Raw genomic sequence first — 22,262 nt, forward strand, 5'->3', positions numbered from 1 at the left:
AAAAAGTTAAACTAGACAATCTTCAACTTAACATGATTTTCTCTTTAAGAAAACTCAAGTATGCGAAGCAAATAAGAAATAACAATTTTCTTGCCAATGCACATTTTTAGATTTGGGAAAGCATTGATTTTTTCTTTGTTTTACATAAAATAGAACCTTACCATAGTCAATTAAATATCTTGCTTTTAAATCCTTAAAAACATTTTTTTGGTAGCAGGGGTGCTTAACCCCTGAGCCACATCCCCAGCTCTTTTTATATTGGGACAGGGTCTCATTAAGTTGCTTAGGGCCTCTTTAAATTGCTGAAGCTGGCTTTGAACTCCTGATCCTCCTGCCTCAACCTCCAGAGCTGCTGGGATTACAGGCATTCACCTACTTGCCCAGTTTAAATCCTTTTTTAATAAACTGAGACAAATTAGATTTAAAGTGACAAATGAAAAACTAGGTAAGAAAACATAATTTTAGAGTAATATAACCCATTTCAAGAACAAATATATTGTGTATTCTGAGACATGCTATCCAAAACCAATAATAAACACCCACAGAAAGCTCCCCTCAAAAGCTAATGCCTATATTTAAAAGCAAGAATTGTGTTTGGGGGGAATATTTTTAAAGGGGGAAACCATGGAAAAAAATTTTTATTGGCACTAGGGCATAATTAGTCCTTTCCAAAAGTTAGAAAGAATTTAAATTGCTCAACAATTACTATTTAATCTCACTTAGTTTGTTCACAAAAATTAAGAGGATAGTTTGGGGACTTTGTTTCACTCTTTAATTCTAATGTGAAAATCTCAAAAGCACAAACCATTTTACAAGTACTAGAGGAACAAAAATGGCCCAACAGATTAATCCCCCCCACTTCTTTTACTTATCTTTAATGTATTTTTATAGACTAAGCATTTCAAATCAGTTAAAAAAGAGGGATATTCAAGAAATGGTACTGGATAATCATATTCAGTCCTTTGGGGGAAAAAAACCGAATAAATTCAGACTCATCATAATCAATTCCAAACATAACAAATTTTAACTTTAAAAATAAAACTTTAAGCTGGGCGCGGTGGCGCAAGTCTGTATACCAGCTCCTTGGGAAACTGAGGCAGGAGGATAGCAAATTCGAGCGCCGCCTGAGCAATTTAGGGAAATCCTAACTCGAAAACAAAAAAGACTGTGGGTGGGGGCTGGGGTTGTGGCTCAGCGGTAGAGCGCTAGCCTAGCGCGTGCGGGGCCCTGGGTTCGATCCTCCGCACCACATAAAAAGAAAATAAAGGCCTCGTGTCCAATTACATCTTAAAAAATAAATATTAAAAAAAAAAAAGGACTGGGGGTGTAGCTCAGTTGTAGAGCAATCCCGCCCCTCACCCCGCCACGAAAAAATACCGCTTTAAAATCACTACCTTATATCTCAGAGGGTTCATAAATTTCTAATTTAAAAATCCACACACCTCCATAAAAGAAAAAGTCGGATAGATGATTTTAAAAGTTTAAATTGTGCACAGGAAGAAATAAGGTCAACAAAAGGCAAGGCAGAAAAATATCACAACATACACGAGAGGCAAAGAGCTATTATTCAATATCCAAATGGCTCTTACAAATAAATAAGAAAAAAAAAAAAAAAAAAGATCCACAACTCAGTTTTTTAAAAGCCAGGTCAGGATTTGAACAGGCAGTTGACCGAAAGAGGAATGCAAATGGCCAATGGAGAACTGAAAAAAACCCTCGATTTCACGCCAGTTAAAATTCAAAATAACACAACAGTAAGACACCATTTACTTCTTCGGACCAGAATTTTCTAAAGATCAATAAGATGAATCAGAACCACTCTACCTAACTTGTACCGGAATTAGGACCGGGGCGAAGTGCAACTGAAGGCCAACGTTATACTGTCGCGGATAAAGATAACTGAAGCCTCTAAAAGGCTCACAAAATCGGGGAGAGTAGGTGGTGGTGTGTGTTGCGGGGGGAGGTGGAAATCAACTTTGAACAGCAACCACTTATAAAAGGACCGTGGCTCAAGCAGATGAAGATGCTCTCCGTACACTCCCACGCGGGTCTGTTTGCAAAGGACGGTCCAATTTTGACCAACATCCTGCGAACTCCGCGACCAGTGGGAAAGGAAAGTTCAGGTGCGCGGCACCGCGAGACCACCTGAGCCGGGCGCGCGTCCGCCGCCCCAGACACAGCCGCAAGCCAAAAGCCCTTCCGACCGCTCCCACCCGTACAAGGCAAAGGACAGCACATCGCACTCCAATCCCTCTCAGGGAAAGCGACAGTGCCAGCCACCGCCCCCCCACCCCGCCCAACTCGAGACCGAGCGGATACCTCCCGCACGCCCCACTTACTGGGCTTCCTCGCCCCGTCGCTCCTCGGCGGCAGCTGGTGGATCTCGACGCCAGCCCCGCCGCGCTCCAGCACCGCTAGGCGCCTCGACGTGCAGCATATCTGGCGCGTAGTCTCGGACCTCCGGAGTAGCGCGTTGCGGAGACCCGAGGCGCTGGGGAAGAGCCACACCCCCGCGCAGTGCGGCTCCACGGAGCCGGACGCGGCAGCCCGGCCGGGATTCGAGCGCGCGCGGCCCCGCGACCTCCTCGGCAGCCTCGGCTCCATCACTGCTTTTTTTTTTTTTTTTCTTTTTGGCTCCACGGCCGCGAGGCAACAAGAGAACGCCGAGGACCGCCAGTCTCCAGCCCCGGCGTCGCGCTGAGGAGCTGGAGTTAGCGCCGCGGCGTCCGAGATTCGATTCCGCCCCAGCCCCGCCCCTGCCCCGACGCCGGGCTCCCCACGTGCTGTTGGGGGGCGGGGCCAGCAGTCAACGGAGAAAACGAAACTGTTTTGTTTTGGTTTTCTATTTGTAAGACGAAAAGGAAATTAAAAGGGAAACTCCGAGCGTTTCGAAAGGCTTGGGAGGCGGTCGGAGAAAGAAGTCTCTGGTAGGTGGTAAAGTGGGCCGAGGAGGTCGTCTCCGGGCTGGACCACGGCCACCTGAATTCCTGGACTGGATGGCTTTCGAGGAAACTGCAATTCCGCTCGGAGGCACCCTGACGCTTGCCGATTCTAGAGAAGGCTGTGGGGTGAAAACAGAAGCTAAAGTTTATTCAGCGTCTGTTCCAGGTTCAAACCATAGAACGGAAATGAAACTGAAGAAGAAGGCTGGGCAGTCAGTCCACCCCCTTCTCACCCCACGCACCTTCGCATCTTCGTGCCTTGTAAACAGTGATCTGTCCTATTGTCAGTATAGTTTGGCCTTTTCTAGAATTTTATACAATGGAATCTTACCAAAGTAGTCTTCTGTGTCTGATCTTTTTACTTAGCATAATGCGTTGAGATTCATCCTTTTGTGTTGCCTAAGTATCCTCCCTTGTTAACTGCTTTGTGGCATTCTGTGATATGGATATATCACAATTTATTTATCCATTCACCAATTGATGGTCGCGTTACTCCTTTCCAGTTTGGGGCTACAGTGAATAGAGCTGCTATGAATATTTGTGCTCAAGTCTTTGAGGAAACAAATGTTTTCATTTCCTCTGGGTAAATACCTATAAGTGGAATTGCTGTATCTTTTGATAAATGGTTGGATATCTTCAAAAGAAACCCAACCATTTATCAAAAGTGAAGTGCTTGTACCATTTTACATTCTCTCCAGCAATTTATGTCACTCCACACTTAACAGTTGTAGTGTAACTTTTGCTCTCAGTTGTAGTGTAATCTTGTTTTGGTTTTAATTTTAATTTCCCTAATGACTAATGATACTGAGTGTCTTTTGAGTGTACTTATTTTGCTATCTATAGCTCTCTCTTTGGTGAAGGGTTTATTGAAATCTTTTGCCCATTTAGTAAATCAATGGCTTCATGTATCTGAGGGTTCTTTCTATATAATATTAGAGTTCTTCAGATGTTTTATACCATGTCCTTTATTAAATATTTATATATTTTTAAATATTTATTTATTTGCAGATGAACACACAGTATCTTTATTTTTATGTGGTGCTAAGGATCGAACCCAGTGCCTCACACATGCAAGGCAAGCAGTTTACCACCGAGCTACAGCCCAGCCCCTTAAATTTATATTTTGTAATGTTTTCTACCAGTCTGTGGCTTACCTTTTCATTTTATTAAAATTGTCTTTTGAAGAGCTAGTTATATTTTATGCAGTTCTTTCATTTTTTCCTTTTGTGTTGTTTTTTCACCTGAAAACTTTGCTGAACACAGGATTGCAAGATATTCTCACTTGTGTTCAAGAAGTTTTACAGATTTAGGTCTTTATTGTATTTCAAACACATTATTCTTTATAGTGTGGGGAGAGAGTAAAGGTAGTATTTATTTTTTTCCATGTGGACTTCTACTTGTTCCAGCTTTGCCTATCTCCATTAATTTGCATGATTTGTTTCTGGATTTTTAATTGTTCCATATGATCTACTGACCTATATATCTATTTTACTCTACCCACACACTGTCTTATTTACTATAAATCCTGAGTCTCAAATTCTGTTAATATGATACGGGCTGGGATTGTAGCTTAGTGGTAGAGCACTTGCCTTACATGTGTGAGGCATTGGGTTTGATTCTCAGCACTACATACAAATAAATAAATAAATAAAATTCCATCAATAACTAATAAAATATTTTTAAAAATCAGTTCATATGAGCATATCAGCATTGTCCTTTTTCAGTATAATTTGCTTATTCTAGATCCTTTGCATTTTTATATATACTTTAGGATCAACTGATGATCAAATTGATCAATTTCTTTGAAACAGACTGTTGTGATTTTGCTTGAGATTGCATTGAATTATCAGTTTAGCAGGGTGCTTTAGCTAGTAGCCCCAGCTGCTCTGAAGTCTGAGGCTAGAGGAAAGCTTAAGCCTAGGAGTTAAAGGCCAGCCTGGAAACATAGTGAGATCATCTAAAAAAAAAAAGTGTATATATATATATATATATAAAATATATATGTGTGTGTGTGTATACACATACATATATATACATACATATATACACACATATTTATATATGAATTTTGGAAGAATTGGTGCTTTTTTCAGTGAACATGATCTCTCCCTCTACATGAATTCAAAGCTTTCTTTCAATTATTTTATAATGTTATGTGTATAGTCATACATAGTTATTAAAATTATCCTTAGCTATTTCTTGTTTTTTGATATTGTAAATGGTACTTTTTTTCAAATTTCAATTTATGACTCTTGTGACTATATAGAAATACAATTAATCTTTATACAGTGAACTTGAATCCTGAGACCTTTCTATATTTACTTAATAGTTCTAGTTTTTGTAGATTCTGCAAATAAGACAGTTTTGTTCCTTCCTATCCAATCCGTATGCCTTTTATTTTCTTTGCCCTCTTGTATAGATTCCTACCTCTAGTAAAATGATGAGAGATGGTGTTAGTAGGAAAGCATTAAGTCTTTTGCCAATAAGTATGAGCTTAACTACGCAGGCTTTATCAGGTTGGCAAAGTTCCCTTCTAGTCCTTGTGTGCTGAGAATATTTATCATGCATGGGTAGGTGTTGGATTCTGTCAAGTTACTTTTCTGTCTGTAATAATTGTATTTTTTCCTGTTAATATGGTAAAATATAATTGACTTTTTAATGCATTTCTAGGCTAAACTCCCACTTGTTCATAGGCATTACCCATTTTGTTTTGTTGCATGTGTTCAATGTTTTAAAATTTGATTTTTGTATCTCTGTTATTTTGTTCTTTGTCTTTTTTTTTTTTTTTTCTCCCCACAGCACTGGGGATTGTACCCAGGGCCTCAGACATGCTAGGCAGGTACTGCATCCCCAGCCCTTTTTATTTTATTTTGAAATTGAGTCTCACCAAGTTGCCAGGCAACTTGAAAAGTTCCTGTCTCAACCTCTGTGTAGCTGGGATTATCGACTTATACCACCATATCTGGCTTACCTCTTTTTGATACTGGAGTATTGCTGAGGTAAAAAAACAAACCAAAACAAAACTAAACTAAATGGGAAGTGTTCCTTCTTCCCTGGCTTTCTGAAGGATTATGTATCGAATTAATACTGTTTTTTTCCCTTAATTGTTTAGAACAATTCACCCATTTGCGTTAAATAAAACAAACAAACAAAAAAAAGTAATGGTGGTAAAAGATCAGGTACTGGGGAACCCTTAAGTTTAGAGTTTACCTTTTTTTTTTTTTTTTCTTTCTATACTGGGGATTGAACCCAGGGCCTCACACATTAGGCAGGCACCTTACCACTGAGCCACATCCCCAGCCTGATTACCTTTTCCTTTAAAATTCAAATAGAATAAATCTAATTCAAATAGAATTATTCCACGTTGATCCACGTTGAAAACAGACAAATCTAAAGTAACTCAGGATTTCTTTGAGGGCTTATAGTTTTACTGGCCCTGTTATATCTAGTGACCCTGGCAAGTTCTCTCTGTTCTGTCTTCAGGTGACCTCTGTCCTTTTTTCACATCAAAACCCAGTATGGACTTGGCCCCATAGTCTTCCATTTCCCCAGCTACCTCTAGTACCCCTAACACAAGGCTTCTGGAATGGGTAGGACAGCAGCAGGAATTTGTAGAACAACTTACACTTTACACTTTAAAGTACCAGAGATTGAACCCAGAGTTGCTTAACCACTGAGTCACATCCCCAGCCCTTTATTTTTTATTTTGATACAGGCTCTAAGTTGCTTAGGGCCTCAATTAGTTGCTGAGGCTGCCTAGGAACTTGCAATCCTCCTGAGTTGCTGGGATTACAGATGTGTGCCACCATGCCTGGCTATACTTTGTTTTGTACAGTTAAAATAAGGAGATGATCAAAGTATGATTTTATGAAACACACATTTTATTGCCACACAAAGATTTTTTTTTATGTTTGAGGAGAATAATAATAGAAATAAATTTCACAGAGAATATATTCAATAGGGAAGATACATAAACCACATAGTGTGTAAGTTCCAATTTCTTTGGAGCCTAATTATTAAAGTCTACAGTGGCACAATTAGGATGGAAAGTAAAAGTTTAATTGTTTCAAGTATCCCTGCGTAGGAGTAGTTCTCAGCAGAGACTAGACATGTGGGCAGTGCTGGTGCTGCCTGGCCAGGCTTTGGGACTTGGCTCAAAGGCTACCTGGACAGCCCTGCCTGGCAGAAGCTCTCGATCTTTGGAGAAGTGGCCAACGCAGTGTGGTCTGCCACAACCGAAGTTCTCAAAGTGTCTGCCAAACTCTTGGGTTTAATACATATTTTGGAGTCTAATAGTTGAAGTCAGAAACTCACATATGGGTTCTGATAAAGCATGATATAACATTCTTATAGCAAGGGGCTTACCCTTCAAGTTGTTATCACAGAAAAAATATGGCATTTGCCAGTAAATGGGTGGAACTGGAGAATAACATACTAAGTGAAATAAGCCAATCCCAAAAAACCAATGGCCGAATGTTCTCTCTGATATGTGAATGCTAGCCCCTAACAAGGAAAGGTAGGGAGGGGAAATAGAGAACTAGGAAATATGGCAAATTTTGTATTTGGAATCATTTCAAAGCTACATAAGATTTTTTTTTTTTACTTTTAAAAAATCTTTATTTTATTCTTATTTGTTGCTTTTAGCTGTACATGACAGTAGGATGTATTCTGACATATTATACATAACATGGGTTGCAGCCCATTATAATTTTGATCCTATTCTTGTGGTTGAACATAATGTGGAGTTACATTGGTTGTGTATTCATATATGCACATAGGAAAGTTCTGCCTTATTCATTCTACTGTCTTTCCTGATCCCATTTCCCCTTCCTTCTCTTTATTCCCATTTGTCTAATACAATGAATTTCTCTATTTCCTCTCTCTACCTTTCCTTGTTAGGGACTAGCATTCACATATCAGAGAGAACATTTTGCCTTTGGTTTTTGGGGATTGGCTTATTTCACTTAGTATGTTATTTTCCAGTTCCATCCATTTACTGGCAAATGCTATAGTCTCATTCTTTGAGGCCATTGGCTACATAATAATTAAAAATTTAACATTAGGTAGAACTGGTCCACAAAATTCATTAGTTATTTGCTATGGCAGTTACAACTCCCTTAATTTACTCTATAGCCACAATAATGACACATTTTAACTTCACATTTCCCCAACTCTTAAGTAGGAGTTCCTGCTTGGGCTCAGTGTTTCACCAAAATAATTATAACTGCTTTTAGAATGATTCTTCAGTGATTTAATGAATCGTTTAATATTTAAATTTTTCTATCCAGCAAACTGCTAAAATAAAAACTTGAGATATTATGTAACATAAAATATGCATCTACACAGCCTTAAAACATAAAAATTAGTTTAAATTTTATTTATTTTTTTCAAACTTGACAGGCTTTCAGACTTTCAGGCAGTATATTAGAGGTGCAATAATTTAAAAAAATATATCAATATTATTCATATTCAGTTTATTTTTAAATTGTTCAGGAAATAATTCAGTAAAAGCAAACATTCTAATAGCAAAGTTAGGGATACAGGAGATGTTGTTGTACATAATTTTGTTAAACTAAAAATACTATTCTTTTTTTTTTTTTTTTTTGGTACTGGGGACTGAACCCAGGGATACTTAACCACTAAGCCACCTCCCCAGCCCATTTTTATATTTTATTTAGAGATGGGGTCTAACTAAATTTCTTTAGGCCTCACCTGAAGTTGCTGATCCTGGCTTTGAACTTGCACTCCTCCTGACTCAGCCTCTGGAGCCACCAGGATTACAGGCCTATGCCTTGCCCAGCAGAAAATACTATTGTTGATAATACTGAGAGGCTTGAGTGCCTGAGGCCTTCATGAGACTCTGAAAGGTGATCATTACAATGTGACCATGGGTGACACAAAGCCTCTGCTGTTGTTGATGGCTACTTGAAGTGCTTCTTCCATTCTTTCCATTGTAGAATATTTAGGCAGGTCTAGAATACTATGACATGTCAATGATCTTGGACAGTCGTTTTCACTGAAAGTTGTGGGACAGCGAAATCTTATTCCTATATCCTGTATGCCTCTTACTTGCAGCCTATCACTTCCTGTAAGAAACACTAGAAAGAAATGCAATTTGGTTAAGGTACTTCATAGAAAAGAGCAAAACTTATGAAAATAAATTAATGATTACATTTACTAAATGTTGAGTGTTCACACGTAGAAAGAGCTAGAAAAATCATGGACGTTTGGTTTTTGCCCTCCATAAGTTCACGATCTAATTGCCAGGAAATTACATACATGAAAATATAATAGCAAGATATAAAGAAGTTTAATTTAGCTCGATTAGGAAATACAAGTTTAAGAGTCAAGTGGAGGAACTGAGACTCAGGGCAGGGAGAGACGGCATGTTGGTCTGGTCAGGGAGACCTCAGAGAGGTCATACTGGCTAGTTCTCTAGTAGGAGTTGGATGAGCTTTCAAGTGTGGAGGGAAAACAAAATGGAGTAGCATTGGCTCAGGCACCAAAAATGAAATCACGAGGTTAACCAGATCTCAGACAAGTGCATAGCTGAACCTTTGAACTGATCTGCAGACATGCGCATACTTGGAGCTGGCCTTTGAAACATTGTTAACCTTTGTTGACCTTCTGTACAGTGGACCCCTTCCCCCAAACTACCCAGAGACTGAAACCACACGCAATCCCTTTCTTTTAAGATGACTTAACTTTGGCCAGCACTAATCATAATTCCTGACTAACAAGGGCCCTAATTCCCAACCCACTTGCAGTTTAAAGCTATAAATACAGCTACCATCTGTAAAACCTTGGTGCACACTTGTGGTTTGAATTTGTGTTCTCCCAAATTTCAATCCTAATTAGCCCCAAATAAAAGTAATTTTCTTTGTTCTTGACTAGGTTGCTTTATTGTACGCCAATACAAGGTAGGGGGAAAAGCCAAGGGGGGATGATATAAGTGAACTCATTGAAAATACAGACAGTTGAAGCGCTGGAATAAAACAAGTTTCCCTTTAAGAGAGGATTAAAAAGGTAGTTTGGACTTGTTAGTGAAGAACTCACAATTAGTCGCAACAACATATTCAGTGGCAACAAAAATAATAAAGTGAGTAGAGTGTGTATCAAAAATTGAGGTGGGCCTGTTGGCACATACCTATAATCTCAACAGTTTGGGAGGCTGAAGCAGGAGAATCACAAGTTTAGAGACAGCCTCAGCAATTTAGCAAGGTCTAAGCAATTTAGTGAGCCCCTATATCAAAACAAAGTAAAAAACAAAACAACAACAACAAAACCATCTGGAATAAGGAAAGAGGTCACAGTCTAAAAATGGGATTAGTTAGTGTGGAAGACTTTGTAAAATAGCAATATGTCTATTACTCTTATTTATTTATTTTTTTTGTACCAGGGATTAAGCCTAGGGGTGCTTAACCACTGAGCCACATCCCCAGTCCTTTTTATATTTTGACACAGGATCTTGCTAAGTTGCTTAGGTCCTTGCTAAATTGCTGAGGCTAGCTTTGAACTTTCGATCCTCCTGCCTCAGCCTCCCAAGCTGCTGGGATTACAGGCATATGCCATCATGCCCGGCTTCTTTTATTTTTTAAAACGGGAAACAGGCTTGTGTAAGGAAAAGAGTGCTATTCCAGAAATCAGGGAACCTGGTCCTTCTCCTTACTCTGCCATTAACACATGTGACCTACCGTTAAGAACTTGACTTCATTGCAAACAAGATAATTGTCTTAAAAGATATATAATTGTAGACCTCTCTGATATTGCAGTACTTACGGAGGAATTTTTTCTTTTCATCCAAAGTTAACTTGTGGAAAGCTTTCCAAAACATCTGTATAGTTGGATGTGATCTGCAGTACCCGTCACAATACTGGGAATTCTTGAGAGAAAGGGAAAAAATGTTTTTGGGGGAATGGAATATATACAAGTTGTTTGGAAAACTGGGTATACTTTAGGTATCACCTACCTTTTCAAATTGTTCCCAGTCATAATTAGTATCTCCAATTATCGCTGCCATTAGTTCCTCAGGCTGGAAATGTCTAATTATCTCCCAGTTACAGACTTTATAAAATCCTCTATGAAATTCCTCATAAACTGCCTTTACAGAGATGTTGAAAATGTAATCAACACACCTAGAAACATAGTCCTGCCTTAAGGGGAGAAAAAACAAAAAATGGCCAATGGCCCAATGACTAGGGAAAAAAAATTATATATATATATGTATATATATACACACACACACACACACACACACACACCCCATTTCTATTGAAAAAGAACATAAATTCCATCTACACAGTTCTTCATTCAGTCAGGAGAATTCTTTAATAACACAAATCTGAATACAGATGCTCCTTGGCTTGATTTACAATAGGGGGGCATCCCAATAAGCCCATTGTATGTAAATTGAAAACATCATAAATCAAATGCGAATTTAATACCCCCTAGGGTACTGATTGTCAGAGCTGAAACACACAGTTTACTATAGAGTACTAGTTATTTCCCCTCATGACTGTGTAGAGCAGCTAGGATTTGTTGCCTCTGCCCAGCATCATGAAGGAGTCTTGTACCACTTGTTGCTAGCCCAAGGAAAGATCCAAATTCAAGATTTGAAGTACAGATTCTATAGAATACATATAGCTTTCAGACCATTGTAAAGTTAAAAAGAATGAAAGTTGAATCATCTTAAGTCATTCTTCTGCTAAAAATCTTTCAAATGCTTCACATTTTACTTAGGGATAAACTGCAAACCTCCCTAGCTAAGGTCAAAAACCCCTCTATGACCTGACCCTTGCCTGACTCAGCAGCCTCTTTGCCCTTCTATTTTCATCTCTGGCCATACTGACCTTCAATTGGCCTGCCTGGCTGCCTCACATTAGTAGGTAGCTCTACAATGTAAATTTCCTCTCCATCACGTCCTGTTTCTTTACCTGATAGCTGCTGTCAATCATCATATTTCAATATGAATGTGATGTTCTCAGGGTTGCTTCTTCTGTTTCTCTCCCTCTCTCTTTCCTCTTCCCACACATGTCCCTTTACAGAATTATTTCTTGCACTGCCAGATGCAATTTCCACTACATGATGAATTTTCTAAAGGTATGTGGTATGGTTTAGATATGGTCTGAGTGTCCCCCAAGGCTTTGTATATTAAAATCTCCATTGTAAGGCATAAATGGGGGTGGAAACTTAATCTGACTGTGTTTACACACAGAACCTTTGGGAGACAATCAGGATTACTTAAGGTCATCCCAATGGAGCCCTCATGACAGAATACTGGTGGCCTCTTTAGAAGAGAAACCAGAAGAGACATGCATGTGCACTCCTTGACTTTTGTCGTGGTATGTCCTGTGCAGCCTCAGAACTCTGTTGTCAAGAAGGCCATCACCAGATACAGGACCCTGAATCTCCAGACTCGTGAACTAATCAACCTATTTTTTTTTTAATTTACTTTGTGGTATCGAGGATTGAACCCAGGGCTTTGTGCATGCTAAGCAAGCACTCTACCACTGAGTTATATTGCCAGCCCACTTCTTTTCTTTATAAAATTATCCAGCTTCAGGTGTTTCATTACAGTAATGGAAAATGGACTAACATAGGAGGGTCACTACAGGAGGCATTTTCACCAGAGACATGATTATCTCCAACCCTTTAAGCAACCTTTGGGAACTAGGATACCTAAATCAACTTCTCTCTTCCCTCCCTGGAACCAGTGGTATGCTGGTAAATGATACAAACATTTTATGAATATTCAAAGTAGAGAGTCTAGGTGGTAAAACTTACTTATTGCTTTGGTCCACAGGTACAGAGATTCCATTTGGAATTAAATCAACATCAGTTTGATCCCAGTGTATCTGTAACCACAATGTTTTCCATACTAAATATGACTGTAAGTCTGAATAATCAACCACCCCACAATACCACTATTTCCAGACATTTTTCCCTATAAAATTTACATGATTTTGTCATGTAGTTCAGCCTTCTAAATACACATAAACAATTTTTAAAACTTACCCTAATGCATGTTGTATATAGATTTCAAGAGTGAATTATTATTTATCTGATTTCATTGTTTATATTAATTGAGTAACTGCTGTATTTTTGGTGAACTATAGATATAAGGTATCAAACAAGAAGCAAGTGGGCAAAAGCTTTGTAGTACACAAGTGAAATATCTTTCAAAAAGTATGGATCCAGGTTGGGGTTGTGGCTCAGTGGTACAATGCTTACCTAGCATGTGTGAGGCACTGGCTTCAATCCTCTGCACCACAAAAAAAAAAAAAAAAAAAAAAAAAATTAAATAAATAAAAAAATAAAATAAAGTTATTATGTCCATCTATAACTTGAAAAAAAAAAAGGATGGATCTGCCAGGCATGGTGGTGCACACCGGTAATCCCAGTGACTTGGGAGGCTGATGGAGGAGAATCACCAAGTTCAAGACCAGCTTCAGTAATTTAGTGAGGCCCTAAGCAACTTAGTGAGACCCTGTTTCAAAATAAAAAATAAAAAAGGGGTGGGAATGTGGTTCAGTAGTTAAGCACCCTTGAGTTCAATGCTTGGTGTGTATTTAAAAAAAAGTAGTTTGGATCCCAAGCCCAGCCCAAGGGTGTGCTCCTATAATGCTGGCAATTCAGGAGGCTGAGGTGAGAGATTCACTTGGGCCCACCTGCTTGGATACTAGGCTGGGCAACACAGTAAGACCCCCATCTCAAAAACAAACAAACAAAGGATAATGTATTTAAGACACTATAAAAATTATTTTTAAAAATCACAGATTAGGAGCTAGGATTGTGGCTCAGTGGTAGAGCACTCACCTAGCACGTGTGTGGCCCTGGGTTCGATCCTCAGCACCACATAAAAATAAATAAAGTGAAAGTATTGTGTCCAACTACAACTAAAAAATAAATATTTAAAAACAATATGTAAAAAAAAAAAGAATCACAGATTAGGGCTGGTAGTATAACTCAGAGTAGCGAACTTTCTTAGCATACACAAGGTCCTAGGTTTAATCCCCAGCACCATCATCAAAAAAATGAAATCAAAACAACAACAATAAACCCTAATAGATTAAAGCTAAACAGTGATCTAGCTATCATTAGTACTCACAGAAAAATATATGAAAAGTTCTTCCATATCATCAGCTTCAGCATTTAGAAGACATTGCAAATTCCTAGTGAAAAATGCGATTTAAAAAATTATATTTGTTCATTTTATGAAATTTCAAAAGTAATAAATATTTGGTGGGAAAAACTGTGAACAATATAGGATGTACCAAATGCAGTGTAAATTTCTTCTCCTCTGCCTTCCCACTCCTCTTTCTAGAGGAATGTCTTTCTATCTGATTTTCGGACCATGGCTATCCTATAGACATTTGCAGTGTATTACGAAAAGTACAAAAAGGAACCCTTCCTCTAGACCAGTGATTCTCAACCAGGGACGATCTGCCTCTCAGGGGGCATCTGGCAAAGTCTGAAGACATCTTTGGTTGTCTCAATGAATGGGAGGGCTGATGCTGGCAAAGTAGGTAGCAATCCCAGATGCTTCTAAGCATCCCACAGTGCCTAGGACGGCCTCACACAACAAACAATTAAACATCCAGGGGGCCACTAGTATAGCCCAGTGGTAGACTGCTTCTCTAGCATGCAGGAGGCCCTGCTGTTTGATCTGCAGCACTGAAGAAAAAAAGAAAAAAATTTAAATAGTCCAAAATGTCAATCCTGCCAAGGTTGACAAACCTTATTAGCATAAATCTAGCCAAATTATTCTCCCACTATCAGCGCATGAGCTGGGCATGGTGGTGCATGCCTGTAATCCCAGCCTGTAACCACTAAGCCACATCCTCAGTCCTTTTTATATTTATTCTTATGTACTTATGTATTTATTTACTCATTGGCATTGATGATTGAACCCAGGAGTGCTTAACCGCTAAGCCACATCCCCAGCCCTTTTTATTTTTTATTTTAAGACAGGCACTCAGTAAGTTGCTTAAGGCCTTCCTAAGTTGCAAAAGCTGACTTTGAATTTGCACTCCTCCTGCCTCTGACTCCCGAGTTGCTGGGATTATAGATGTGCATCACCCTGAACAGCTAGGTTTACTCAATTTTAAGTAATGCTAAAATTCAAATTCATCTGAAGGATATACAATATTGAAATGAAAGACCTTGTCTATGTATTTCTCTGTATAATATTATTTATGCTTAAACCATTGAGACTTACTAGATATAGTCTTAATATCTTTACTTACTTCCCCAAAAGAGGACTGAGTTCTTTTAAATCTTCCAATGATGGCTTTTTGTAGAGAAGTTTCTTATACAGAGCCAGTGGGAAAGAAAGATTGGCAACATTTAAATTGTACAGGGAGAGTCCACATAGCATCCCAAAGAGGAAATATTTCTTCTTCTCAATTGTGGGCTGGAAAAGGAAGGACAATAAACAAAAAACAAAACCCCAGTTATTTTAAATGATCAATTATACAAAGGGATAATGACTTTAGTAAAGAAAATTTCTTAGTTCCCTCTTTCCTATCCCTGTAGAAAAATCGACACTGAGGAAGAAGGATGTACTTCATCTCCATTTCCAGTCAGCATCAGGTTGTTAGATGCACATCCCATGACTAAAGTCCTCTTTGGCACTGCAGCTGAATAACTAAAACCCTTCAATTCAGCAATGTGTAATTTAGAACCAGTTGGTAATGTGTGTGGTGTCTTATCACTGCATCGTGTATATAAAATGTTTCAGGAGCAAAAGGATTATCCTATGTACTAATTCTTATGTGGAAACATCAAGAGACATTCAATAAATGCTTGCTGATAAACTGATAAAAAGTCCCACCATGGCCACACCTTAACTGTTCCTATCTTTTAGAGATTCATTAATACTCAAAAAAAGTATGAAACCCCTTTCAGTATTTTTTCACATGCCTTCCTCCTTCTCTTCATCTTCCCTGTCCTTTCTTTTTTTTTTAAGTTGTTGATGATTTTGTTTATTTATATGCACTGCTGAGAATCAAACCTAGCATCTCACACATGCTAGACAAGTGCTCTACCACTGAGCCACAACCTCAGCCCCTTCCCTAGCCTTTCCTCCATCATGTCATTTGGGGGAACAGTTTGAAAGTATATGAGAAAGGAGACCAATAAATAGAGTCAATATGTGATTAGAACTATTTGGTCTATGTTACTAACAGAGAAATGATTTTTTGTTTGTTTATGTGGGGTGCTGGGAATTGAACCCAGGGCTTTATACTAGGCAAGCACTCTACCACTGAGCTACATCCTAGCTCAAGACTTTTTTTTATTACTTAAAAAAAATAAAATTTTTACACTTCAGAGATCTTTTAGAACCATTACAGAAATCAATCACTTTTAGCCAGGCATCGTAGTACACACCTGTAATCCCAGCAACTTGGAAGGCTGGGGCATGAGGATTTTGACTTCAAAGCTAGCTTCAGCAATTCATCGAGGCCCTAAGCAACTTAGCAAGACCCTATCTCAAAATAAAAATGAATGAGGATGTGACTCAGTGGTTAGGTTCAATCCCCAGTTCCAAATATATATATATATGTTTTTCAGGATTAAGAGTTATTTCTAGGACTCTAACAGCAACTTCTCTCCTAATTTAAAACACTCAAAATTACTACTACTCAAAATTCAGGATATATCTTAAACATCTGTCCATCAGAGACTAGGTATATAGACCATAGTATATCCATATAATGGACTAATACTCTAGAATGAAAAAGAGTGAACAAAGGATGCATGCCAAAACATGGATGAATCTCAGCAATAATAATAATGAAGCCAGGTGCAGTGGGACACACCTGTAAGCCCAGAGGCTTGGAAGGCTAAAGCAGGAAGATCGTGAGTTCAGAGCCAGCCTTAGCAATTTAGTGAGGCCCTAAGTAATTTAGCAATACCCTGTCTCAAGATAAAAAGAGCTGGGGATGTGGTTCAGTGGGTAAGTGCCCCTGGGTTCAATCCCCTATACCAAAAATAAATAATAAATAAATACTAATAATGAAAAAGAGGCAGTAAAGACTACACTATGAACTCATTTATAATTCTAGGAAATTTAACCATTCTGTAGTGACAGAAAGCAGATCAGTGGTTGCCTAGGCACTGGGGGAGAGGAGTAGGAGAGAAGGTGAGACAAGGATAAGAAGAAACTTTGGATTATGGCGAGAATGCCATGGGTATATAAATATGTCAAAGCTTATCAAATTGGACATCTTAAATATGTACAGCTATTATATCTTAATTATACTTTATTAATGCTGTTTAGATATTTAGCCAGGTGCAGTCATGCATGCCTATAATCCCAGAGGCTTGGGAGGCTGGGGCAGGAGAATCCAAGTTCAAAGCCAGACTCAGCAATTTAATGAGGCCCTAAGCAATTTAGCAAGACCCTTTTTTAAAAAAAAAAAAAAAAAAAAAGGCCAGGGATGTGGTTCAGCGGTCAAGTTTACTCCTACTAACTGGGGTTCACTCCCTTAAACCCGAGGGGGGGAGGTTGGGGGGGTGAGCATGTATGCATGTTTGAATCACTGGGGGATCTTAATTAATATATGTCCAATTCTGTAGGTCTGGGGTGAGGCCAGAGATTCTGCTTTTCTTTTCTTTCTTTCTTTTTTTTTATTTTTAGATTCTGCTTTTCTACGCACTCTCAGGTGAGCTATAGCTGCTGCTCTGTGCACCATATGAGTACTACTTAATGCAGGAATTGCAACTCTTCATGAGCTCATTTTACATTATTTTCTATAGTTTCATATTGCAGTGTATGGCATACTTTTTCTGTTCTGAAAACTGTGAGAAAAGAAATCACTTACTTTGACAGGAAACCACATGTAGGAATCCTTTTCAGGATACATGAACATGCCATAGTTTGGCTTGGTCATCTCTTCAAACATACAGTGGAAGAACTCTGAACTGACTCCTCCACTCTCAGGACGAATTTCTTTAATAAACTCAACCTAAGGAAAAAGAACAAATTCCCAGGCACTGGTTTAAGATACAATGCTTTGATCTTTACGGAAAAGTGTTCAACTGCTGATGACTATTGCTACGGTCACTGGAGTTACCACAGTCACACAGTCCTTACCTCCTTCCTCGCAGTCTAATTTCCCTCAGTTGGCTGCTGAGGGAGGCCAGCCATCTATTTCCAGGTGGCTGTAGTGAGTGCATGGATCCTTTAGACTGCCTCGCGCACCAAGTGAAGGGGACTCCAGCAAGGCGTAATGTTTCCCAATTATTATCTAGTGCCTTGAACCAAATTATCTGGTACCTTGAACCAAAATTTTGATTTGCTTCAAACCTCTGGGCCATTAACTTCCCTAATTATTCTTCTTATCTGTCTTCATCTAATCCCTTAGCTTTCACAACCTTGGCTGAGGTTGACAGCTATTTTATTTCTCCTCTATCTTCATCAGAGCTTCCACTAAACAGCCCTTCCAGTCAGTCTGGGCACCTTTACAGGGACGGTGAGACCCTGTTGACCACAGAACTTCATGTGAGGAATCAATATTTATAGTCCCCTTTTTAAAAAACTGTCTCTACTCTTGGATTTGGGTTTTGTGGCTGAGTCCTCATGTGGTTTCTCCCCTATCTAACTATTCCTTTTCTACTTCTTTTCTGGCTAATTTCCTTTTCTCTCTCTCTCGTTGTGTGGCTGGGGAGTGAACACAGGACTTTACATGCTAGGCAAGCTTTATACCACTGAGCGAAACCCTCAGCTCAAATATTTTTTGTTGTTGTTGTTGGTGCATTATAATTATGCATAATACTGGGATTCATTATGCCCTATTCATACACGCACATAATTTGATCATTCCCATTACCTTCCTTGTCCCTCCCACCCTCGATCTGCTTGCTCTATTCTACCAATCTCCCTTATATTATTATTGTTATTTTAATTACTGTTATAATTATATCTATCTATCTATCTGGGATTCATTGTGGTATATTTGTACACGGACATAGTATAATTTGGTAGTTTTTATTCCCCAATACTTCCTCAAAAGCTTCCCTCTTCCCTCTCTTGATCCCCTTTCTCTACTCTATTGGTCTTCCTTTGTGAGATCTCCCCATTCTTTTATTCCTTTTTTTCCCCCCACATAGGAGAGAAGACATTTGTCCACTAACTTTCCTAGCATGATGTTCTCCAATTCCTTCATTCCATGTACCTCCAAATAACATAATTTCATTCTTCTTTATGGCTGAGTAAAACTTCATTGAGTATATATACCACATTTTCTTTATCCATTTTTGTGTTGACGGACACCTAGGCTTGTACCTAATTTGGCTATTGTGGATTATGCTACTATAAATATTGGTATGCACGTATCACTATGATATGCTGATTTTAAATTTTTTGAATAAATACCAGAGTGGGACACTTGGGTCATATGGTGATTCCATTCCTAGTCTTTTGAGGAATTTCCATACTGCTTTCCAAAGTACTTACACTAATTTTTAGTCCCACCAACAACATATTAAGTATACTTTTCTCCTGACATCTTCACCAGCAATTATTGTTAACTAGTTTTCTTTCTTTCTTTCTTTTTTGGTATTGGGGACTGAACCCAAAAGCGCTTTACCACTGAGCCACATCCCAACCCCTTTAATTTTTTATTTTGAGACAGGGTCTTGCTCAGTTGTTTAGGACCTCATTAAATTGCTGAGGCTGGCCTCTAACTTGTGATCTTCCTGTCTCAGTTGTCTGAATCATTGAGATTATAGGTGTGTGCTTCAACGTCCAGCCCGTATCTTTTTTTTTTTTTTTTGGTACCAGGAATTGAACTCAGGGGCACTCAACCACTGACTCACATCCCCAGTCCTATTTTGTATTTTATTTAGAGACAGGGAGGGTCTCACTGAGTTGCTTAGCACCTGGCCATTGCTGAAGCTGGCTTTGAACTAGTAATCTTCCTGTCTCAGCCTCCCATGAGGCACCATGCCCGGTCTATATCTTCTTAATGTAAACATTGTTAAGCTTCATTCTTTGGATTTTTATTCGGTTCTTCTCTCTTTGCCTGGGAGCTCTTATGTAAGGAAAGGACATTCTAAGCAGAGCCAAACTGCCACACACAGGCCTCGCATGTAAACAAATAGACAAAATCGGCAGGGCTGTGGATCAGCTCAGCATAGAGCACTTGCCTAGCACACATGAGGCCCTAGGTTCAATCCTTAGCATTATAGAAAACACACACACACAAACAGATAAGCCACTAACAACTAAAATCTGCAAAGCCACCCAGATGAGTTCAGCCTAAATCAGCCATTGGCAGAAATAAATTATTGTTATCTGAAGCCATTAAGCATTGGGATGCACCATTATATAGCCACCTTAGTAACACAAGAGTTAACTCACACCCAGTGTACAATTAAATGTCCCATTGCCATTCTTCAAAGAGTAAGAGAGGAATTCTGAAACCATAATACTGATAACCATAGTTGTCAATGCAGACTTGTAAAAGGGCTCTTGTTACAGCATATGAATGTTCCCTTCCACAGCAGTAAAAACATTCAATGAGATTTTTTACTATACCACTAATAATTTCCGAAGGTCAGGGACTTCAGCTTGACATAACTGATGCAGGGCATCTTCAACCAGGTGAGTCCGTCTTACTCTAAGTGTAAACAAGCTATTCTTTCCAGGTGGGATTGTTTGCATACAATACTCCTAGTGGGGGAAAAACATTTTAGTTGGCTTTTTCTTTTGACATCCAGGAGTCCCAGGGAGGTCTGATACCTTCTCACAAAACATATTTTTTGCAGCAGGCACTTAGTCTTGCCTGCCATTGCTGTATGAACTCACACAGTAATCACTTAAGGAAAAGGATACTGTATCTACATTATGGAAGATAAAGTGAGCATGGGATCAGAAAAAATGATGGCATCTAAGAATCATGTACAAGAAAGTGTCCCCACAGATGAATCTCTAAGTAATTAAGAGCATCTCAGATCACTTATTGCAGTAAACAGGACCCTTAAAGGCAATACTGATATTTAACATTCTAAGACATTCATCTGTCATCAGTCTTAAGAAACACAGTGTTAGCACTATAAATCTCAGGAACATAAGGATAATTTAGGAGCTCAGGGATAATGTTAGCTATGGGGAAAAGGATGAGTGGAAAGACTTGCTAAGAGTATATCCACTCTTCTTCAAATAACAGTTGTCTATCTGGATGTGGTGGTACATGCTTGTAATCCTAGCAGCTCAGTAGGCTGAGGCAGGAGGATTGCGAGTTCAAAGTCAGCCTCAGCAACTTAGAGAAGCCCTAAGCAACTTAGTGAGGCCCTATCTCAGGATAAAATATGAAACTGGCTGGGATGAAGCTAAGTGGTTAAGTGCCTGTTGGTTAAATCCCTGGTACTACCCTATTCCCAGCCAAAAAGAAATTTAGTGATGGATTTGTTATCCTTGTTTTGACCTCCGACAACATTCTAGGGCTTCTAAATGTTCTAAAGGAATATTTAGTACTCAAACCAACATGGGGGTACCTGTCCTACAATGATGACAGTAAGTCCACTGGATAACAGCATTCCTACTCCAGGTCTCTAGGAAGCTGTGTTTGCTCACTCAACTCTCTATGAACACCTCAGAGAAGGGTACATGTGGCTCTGGACTTCAGAAAGCCCTGTCCCTGATCTCTGCCACCACTTTAAACTGAGAAATCTATATATGATTCCACTAAGTTCTTCTGTTTTTTTCCTTGAGATGTTTTATGAAAAGAAGCTCCAGGTTTGATGGGAAATAGTCCGAGCTCTGGTCCTTTCTAGTGGTCAGTCACCTCCTATGTCCATGCATCTGCAGCAATACTCAGTGCTGAGCAGCATGTTCTATGGCTCTGAGTGACAGTGGCCAGTGACATCCTCCACTTACTATAGCAGGGACCTGTACCTTCTCTTACCTATTGAAGAGCTAGATTGGAAACTTGCATCTAATTTTCCAGCTTCTCTATTCTGTTCTTTATATATTGATTTTCCCTTTCTATGTTTACACATTTGAATTGGTAATCCAAATTGGAGCTTGCAGGTTTGACTCTATACATTATTTCTTCTTTGGAGAACTGGATTGTGAAGAGTACTTTCCTATTTCACCTATGAGAACTATGACATGCAGTTTTCTTTCCTAATCCTTCATCATATGCAGTGTCCCTTCAACTATTCACTAACAGAGTAGACAAATTAGAGAGGATCACAGCTGTGAGAGAAAATACTACAGATGGAAGGACTTGCACAGAAGTTGGGGTTTGAGAAGGAAAGACCTAATCTTTTCTTTCCCTTTACCATGGATGTTAGGAAAATAAAAACAGGGCT

At 39.0% G+C, this 22,262-nt stretch overlaps 2 protein-coding genes across 7 annotated transcripts in view; both read right to left on the bottom strand.

Annotated features, from left to right (window-relative positions):
* Positions 1–2,684, bottom strand: part of Herc5 (HECT and RLD domain containing E3 ubiquitin protein ligase 5) — a 55,528-nt gene extending 52,844 nt beyond the window's left edge. For both annotated transcript variants that reach the window (XM_077110139.1, XM_076864001.2), the window contains exon 1: positions 2,340–2,684. In XM_077110139.1, the coding sequence (XP_076966254.1) occupies positions 2,340–2,604 (265 nt within the window). In that variant the 5' untranslated portion in view covers positions 2,605–2,684. The remainder of the gene's footprint in view (positions 1–2,339) is intronic.
* A 317-nt stretch (positions 2,685–3,001) lies between these two features.
* The window catches only part of Herc6 (HECT and RLD domain containing E3 ubiquitin protein ligase family member 6), a 54,180-nt gene continuing 34,919 nt past the window's right edge, over positions 3,002–22,262 (bottom strand). Inside the window, exons 16-24 of one of the 5 annotated variants that reach the window (XR_013092125.2) lie at positions 20,485–20,619; positions 17,768–17,911; positions 15,188–15,354; positions 14,050–14,113; positions 12,726–12,796; positions 10,912–11,095; positions 10,722–10,824; positions 8,655–9,040; positions 3,002–3,061 (exon numbers count right to left, since the gene is read on the bottom strand). Coding sequence is in view for 4 of the 5 variants with exons in the window: in XM_076864005.2 (XP_076720120.2) it covers positions 8,817–9,040; positions 10,722–10,824; positions 10,912–11,095; positions 12,726–12,796; positions 14,050–14,113; positions 15,188–15,354; positions 17,768–17,911; positions 20,485–20,619 (1,092 nt within the window). In the remaining variant the exon portion in view is untranslated. Of the gene's footprint in view, positions 3,062–8,378; positions 9,041–10,721; positions 10,825–10,911; positions 11,096–12,725; positions 12,797–14,049; positions 14,114–14,518; positions 14,616–15,187; positions 15,355–17,767; positions 17,912–20,484; positions 20,620–22,262 lie in introns of those variants that run through there. The other 4 variants (XM_076864005.2, XM_076864006.2, XM_076864007.2 and 1 more) reach the window with 4 other exon arrangements.

The sequence above is a fragment of the Callospermophilus lateralis genome, chromosome 8, assembly GCF_048772815.1.
Source record: "Callospermophilus lateralis isolate mCalLat2 chromosome 8, mCalLat2.hap1, whole genome shotgun sequence".
NCBI classification, from domain to species: Eukaryota; Metazoa; Chordata; class Mammalia; order Rodentia; family Sciuridae; genus Callospermophilus; species Callospermophilus lateralis.